General features: G+C 55.5%; 2 protein-coding genes across 2 annotated transcripts in view; both read left to right on the forward strand.

Annotated features, from left to right (window-relative positions):
• Positions 1-695: 695 nt before the first annotated feature.
• On the forward strand, positions 696-5,257 carry TOR2A (torsin family 2 member A). The gene is made up of 5 exons (XM_057374595.1): positions 696-880; positions 1,148-1,413; positions 2,498-2,673; positions 2,986-3,113; positions 3,689-5,257. Exons 1-5 carry the CDS (start codon positions 733-735, stop codon positions 3,931-3,933), a joined length of 963 nt encoding a protein of 320 aa, XP_057230578.1. The 5' UTR covers positions 696-732; the 3' UTR covers positions 3,934-5,257.
• A 654-nt stretch (positions 5,258-5,911) lies between these two features.
• Positions 5,912-6,000, forward strand: part of PTRH1 (peptidyl-tRNA hydrolase 1 homolog) — a 2,952-nt gene continuing 2,863 nt past the window's right edge. Inside the window, exon 1 of the mRNA XM_057374689.1 lies at positions 5,912-5,980. Within this exon, the coding sequence (XP_057230672.1) occupies positions 5,915-5,980 (66 nt within the window). The 5' untranslated portion in view covers positions 5,912-5,914. The remainder of the gene's footprint in view (positions 5,981-6,000) is intronic.

Below are 6,000 nucleotides of genomic sequence, written 5' to 3' on the forward strand. Positions count from 1 at the left end.
TGCAGACCCCACGGTTACAGTCCTTCTGAGGAGGGCTGTGAGGTGTCACAGAATCACAGAATGTCAGGTTGGAAGGGACAACACTGGGTCATCTGGTCCCACTTCCTTGTGGCCTCCACACCGTCTCTGGACAATCTGTTCCAGTGCATGGTCACTGCACAGTAAAGAAGTTCTTCATCGTGCTCAAGTGGAAATTCCTGGGTATCAGTTTCTACCCACTGCCACTTGTCCTCAGCACCACTGAGCAGAGCCTTGTCCATCTTCTTGGCATCCCCCTCGGGTGTATACATACAGGCTGAGCGGAGGGGCAGGATCACCCTGACCAGCTGGTAATGCTSTTCCTACTCCGCCCCAGGATCGCACTGGCTTTGGTGACCCTCAGGGACACACTGCTGGCTCACAGACAGCTGGTTTCCCACCAGGACCCTCAGTCCTTTTCTGCCGAGCTGCTTTCCATGTCAGCCCCCAAGCTGTCCCGGTGCTCGGGGTTGTTCCTYCCCAAGTGCAGGACCCTGCATTTGCCCCTGTTGAATTTCAGAAGGTTCTTGTGAGCGAGGGTGTCCCGTGTCCCCAGCGCACGGGGGTCGGGGGGCACAGGGACCCTGCCCGGGAGGGGGGCGGGGCGATGCGGACTAGACCACACCCCTTACCCCATAGCCCCGCCCCTTTGCCCGCCCCCGCGCGGGGCACGCCGGGAGCTGTAGTGCGGGCGGTGCCGGAGCCGCGGCCGCCATGGCCCCCGGAGCAGCCCCGCTCCCGCTCCGGGCCCTGCTGGTGCTGCTGGCGGCCGCCGCCCGCCCCGCCGCCGCCTGGGACCTGTGGGGGCTGCGCTGCAGCTTCTCGGCGGACTGCGAGTGCGGCTTCGGGCCCGACCTGCGCGGTCAGCGGGAGCGGCAGGCCGGGAAGCGGGTCTGGGGACGGGGGACCCCCGGGGTGAGGGACGCGCAGCTGCCGAGGCCGGGAGGCAGCGAGTGAGGGGACCCCGAGAACCAGCGCTTCTCCAGGAGAGCCTTCCTGGGGTCGGCCCTGGAGCGGGGTCTCCGGTCGTGCGGCAGCCGGGACTGACAGGGCCCGGGGGGCGGCCCCAAGGGATGGGACGAGCGATGAAAACCCGCTTTCTCCAAGTTCTGCTTTCCCTTCGTTTCAGGTTTGGAGTTTGACTTGGCCACCAGCCTGGTGGGGCAGCCCCTGGTGAGGCAGCAGGTGATGAAGGGGATGAGGGAGTTCCTGAAGAACCCGAATCCGGCGAAACCCCTCGTGATGTCCTTCCATGGCTCGACGGGAACAGGCAAAACCTACGTGAGCTCCATGCTCATCCGCTACCTCTTCCGGAGGGGGCTCCAGAGCCCCYATGTTCACCACTTCTCCCCCATAGTGCATTTCCCTCACGCTGAGCACATAGAGCAGTACAAGGTAAGGGACACCGCTCAGCAGTGCCACTTGACTGCGGGGTTTTGGCTATGTGTGTCTTGATCCTCAGTRCATATGCATTCAAGCTGTTTCCTGAAGTGCGGTAGGAATAAAAGCTCTTTGTTTTACCCTCTCAGACAAACACAGYTGAGTGAGTGGCTCCACACACTGGCTGAAGGATCCATTAGTAACTGGGATATACTCAGTTATCACTTTCGTCCTCTCTGCAGCAGTCCTTGCCCTGGCTGTGTTCTCGTTCTTAAATATTTACACAGCTCTTTGAACACACAAACAAAAGTGCTTGGCTTAGATGAAAGGCACTAAAATTTTCCCATTGCTTTCCAAACATCATGRTGGCTGTAAAAACCTGCATATCGCTAGACTTGTAATCCCCTCCTCACAGAGCACACAGTTCCCATATATCAGCTCCAGACTCTCCATGGTGCCATTCTGTCTCTTAAATCTGAGAAAGAGAAATCAAAATGCCAGATTTTCAGCAGAGTGGGSATTCAGCACACCTGGACCTTTCTTTTCTGGGTGTTTGGAGAAGTTATTTATTGTATTGTGTCCTCAGAGGAAATGCTTTTGGGAAGGTAAATCCCTTCCTGCAGGAAATGCTTCAWTTAGGAGTTTACACATGCCCCCAGGCAATGTGAGTGGTTTTGTATGGGCTGGGAAATACCTTCAGCCATGATAAAGAGCCAGAGCTGTTCTGGGTCAGTKCAGGCACATGTTTCAGCTGGCAAGAAGCTGGGAACAAGAAACTGTGTAGGTACAACAGGGAATGAGAAGAACGTGGGGAGCTTGTAGGAGTCTCAATCTCAAGCTTTAGTATGCTGCCTCCGTCTTTAAATCTGTAATAAAAGACCTATGATGGGCTAATAAAGCTGGTAAACAGCCACTGTGTGAAACCCAGAATAAAGCTGCAGCAGTGGTTGGTTGAGCTCTGAGTGGGTGATGCTGTGCAGGGACACGCTGCTCTCAGCACCTTTGGCTCTGCTTGAGCTCCTGCTTCAGCCTTTGCTCTGGGTGCTTGAGCCTCCTTCACCATCCCGCTGCCTTACAGCTTGGTGGGTGTTTTTCCTAGGAAAACCTGAAGCGCTGGATCCAAGGGAACCTGACAAACTGTGGACGGTCAGCCTTTCTCTTTGATGAGATGGACAAGATGCACCCAGGCCTGATTGATGTGATCATCCCGTTCCTGGGGCCCTCGTGGGTTGTGTATGGGACCAACTACCGCAAAGCCATCTTCATCTTCATCAGGTGAGAGGCCTCTCCATGGGGCCTTCCAGCTCAGGTCTCACCTACTTCAGAGCACACACTCATTTTGCCTTTCCTTCTCCAAGCCTTAAGCCCCTACAAATGCCAARAGATGCTATCTCTCTGTGAACAGACAGATCTGGAGAGTGTGAAAAAGCCTCCTCTGCATGTTATTTGGCTGCCTCTACCAGAGTTATTTTGGGCCAGGCAGCTGGGAGCTGCTGGCTTGCACYCTGCAGGCTGGTGGGTGTCAGGTGCCACCTCAGACACCTTTTTCCTGGGTACACACTGGGTAAGGGTCTCATTCTTGTGCAGCAATGCAGGAGGGGAGCAGATCAACAACGTGACATTGGCTCTGTGGCRTGCCCGCAAGGACCGGGAGGAGATCAGCCTGCAGGACCTGGAGCCAGCCATCTCCAAGGCTGTGTTTGAGAACCCTCAGAGTGAGTCCATGGAGCTGAGCTCTTYCTGTAGCCCCACAGCCCAGCACAGGCAGCCAGGCCTGTTCTAGGAAGCCACCCACACTGCCTGCCACCTCCCAGGCAGCCAGAAAGGGACAAGGGGATTTTGAGGGATAGGAACTGCGATCCCCGTGAGGTTTCCTGGCAAAGGGATCCAGCTTCTGAGCCAGCAGACCTGTTGCCACATTTAGCAAAGTTCTTTGGAGACAAGGKGTATTTGCAGCTGGGGGCTGGCAGAGAGCACAGCACACTTGCCAAAACAGCACCAAGCTGTATCGATCCCCACTGCCTGCCTGGGTCTCCTTGTTTTGCCCTTAGCAAAGGGAGCAGAGCTTAAAATCTTGGCTAGACAAGCTAAATCAATCCCCTCATTCTATTTGGGGAGAGCAAGTCTGTTTGGGAGGGAGGTGACAACTGACGGGTCCAACCCTCTCCTCGTACAAAACCAGCAGATCTCTCTTCAGCAGAGTATTTTGGCTTCACCCAAAGCAGCTCTTTGAATTGCAGATACTGCAGAGACTCTGAAGGTAAAACCTTCTCTTCCTTTCCTTGTGCAGGTGGCTTCTGGAAGTCTGGGATCATTAATGATCATCTCATTGATTTTGTTGTGCCTTTCCTYCCACTGAAGCACCACCACGTAAAGCAGTGTGTCATCAATGAGCTAGTCCAGCAGGGCCTTGAAGTACGCCAAGATGTCATCCAGGAAGTGGCTGACAGCATCCCCTACTTCCCAGAAGACGAGAAATTATTCTCATCAACAGGCTGCAAAACAGTGGCCTCTCGCATCAGTTTTTTCTTCTAGTCACTGGCAATGGCCTCCCTCAGATCCATATGGAGCTAAAAAGCACCCAGGGCTGGTGGGATGAGCTGTGGGAACATTGTGTCCCTCTCCACAGCACAAGTGCTCTCCTGTGAACCCTCTCCAGCCCCAAGGAGGCCACTGCAGGATGCAGCTGTGGGACCAAGTGCAAATTATGTGATTTAAAGCACTTTACTGATTCATTCTTGGCCGGGTGAGGGTGGATGYGCCACCTGAGACATCTGTGATGACATGGGGAAGATGCTGAGAGGGTCTGCAGTGTCAGGGAGGTTCTCACCCTGTCAACAGCACCCACCYGCAGCTCTCCCCACTTCTGGCAGCTGCTGATACCCAGTACATTAAGATTCTGAGCCCACAGAAGAATATTTATTTCTTACAGCATTTTAACAGTTTTTTTTAAAAACCTTGTTTAGGCGTAACTATGCCTCAGCTTCTCCATACAATGTGAGTGCTGGTGCTGACTTCTGTGAGCACCTCAACATGGCAACAAACTTTTATTGTCAAGGTTTTAGAGCCACCTTCATTCCATTTTCACTGTGAATAGGTGCTGGTAAAGACCATCTTCAACACCAAGTGGGGGGGGGTAATTTGGGAGAGGGCAACACCTGATCTGCCATGAGCCAGGCTCCTCTATCACCCCTTTATCCATCTTTCCCCTAAGGGCCAAAGGATTTTCCTGCAGCAAACCAGGAAAACAACAACACTTCTTGTTTTACCAGCCATTAAGAAATTAATCCTACCTCCAGGGGAGCCCACAGCACTGCTAACGGTTTAGAAAATTCCTTTTATTCAGTGATGGTTTCTACAGCAGAGTTGGTGCTATTGAGCTGTGGAGCCCCTTGTACATTCTTCTGCTGGTCAGACCTTGCACACTTTGGCTGGGCCAGCACCCGTTCAGCTTCTGGGAAGTGTCACAGTTGGGGACTTGGGGATCCAGTTAGAGAGGATGAGTGTTCCAGACTGCCAAGCATGGGATGCACAGCCTGGCTTTTGCCCAGATATTAATCTCTGTGCTGTTRCAGATTGATAGGTCAGAGGAACCAGAGTCATTCACTCGCTAGGAATAAACTGCCCAAGGGATGGGTGTAGGGACACTTCCCAAAGCTGCCGGTGCTCTGCTTGGTCCCTGTTCCGAAATGAGCTGCCAGTGCCTGGGACCATTCCAGCTCCAAGCCCTGAGCTTTGGGGATTTTAGACACCACCCAAAGGCTGCCCAGGAGCTGGCCCAAAGACAGAGGCAAGAATTYTGCCTCTTCCAAAAATATTATGCATTTCTAATATTATAATAAATCTTTTATGAAACAAACAKTTGAGGTCTTTACTTGGATTCCCAGCTGCARGTAATATSGAAGGACTTGGAAGATGTGCARTYGCACAGTGATGTGCTGYTGGGCTGGTGAACCAGGGCCAGCAKCCACCCAGGGCTGAAGGATGGCTYGGGGCAAGGTGAGGAGTGATGTGTTCCCGCATCCAGCTGGATTCCAAGGGCCGGCACGTGGGTGGAGACGGAACAGGCACAAACGCACAAACCGCGGGTCCCAGTTCTGGGCATTCACTGCTCCTGCAGGTCTCGCGGGAGGGGGTTCCCAGGCCGCGGGCCGCAGCAAGACCCCAGTTACACCTCGCCGTCCCCGCCACGACCACCTCCAACTCCATCCGGCCCCCGGGACTTTATCACAGCGGGAACACCGCCCCTGACACCGTGACACCGCCCCCGGCACCGCGACACCGCCCCCGACACCGCGACACCGCCCCGACACCGCGACACCGCCCCTGACACCGCGACACCGCCCCCGACACCGTGACACCGCCCCTGACACCGCGACACCGCCTCTGGCACCGCCCCGCCGCCCGCAAGAAAGATGGCGGCGCTGCCCGTAACCAAGATGGCGGCGGGGGAGAGGCGACGTTCGAGGAGCGTTGAGCGGCGCGCTGGCGTGACGTCACGCGGGCCGGGAGGGCGATGCTGGCGGCGGAGCTGGCGGGGCGCGCGCGAGCCCTCGTGGGGCGGGCGGGGCCGCGCGCCATGGTGAGGGCGGGGGGAGGGAG

The sequence above is a fragment of the Malurus melanocephalus genome, unplaced genomic scaffold (genome assembly GCF_030028575.1).
Source record: "Malurus melanocephalus ecotype Western Australia unplaced genomic scaffold, MMel_1.1 scaffold_230, whole genome shotgun sequence".
In the NCBI taxonomy this organism is placed as follows: Eukaryota; Metazoa; Chordata; class Aves; order Passeriformes; family Maluridae; genus Malurus; species Malurus melanocephalus.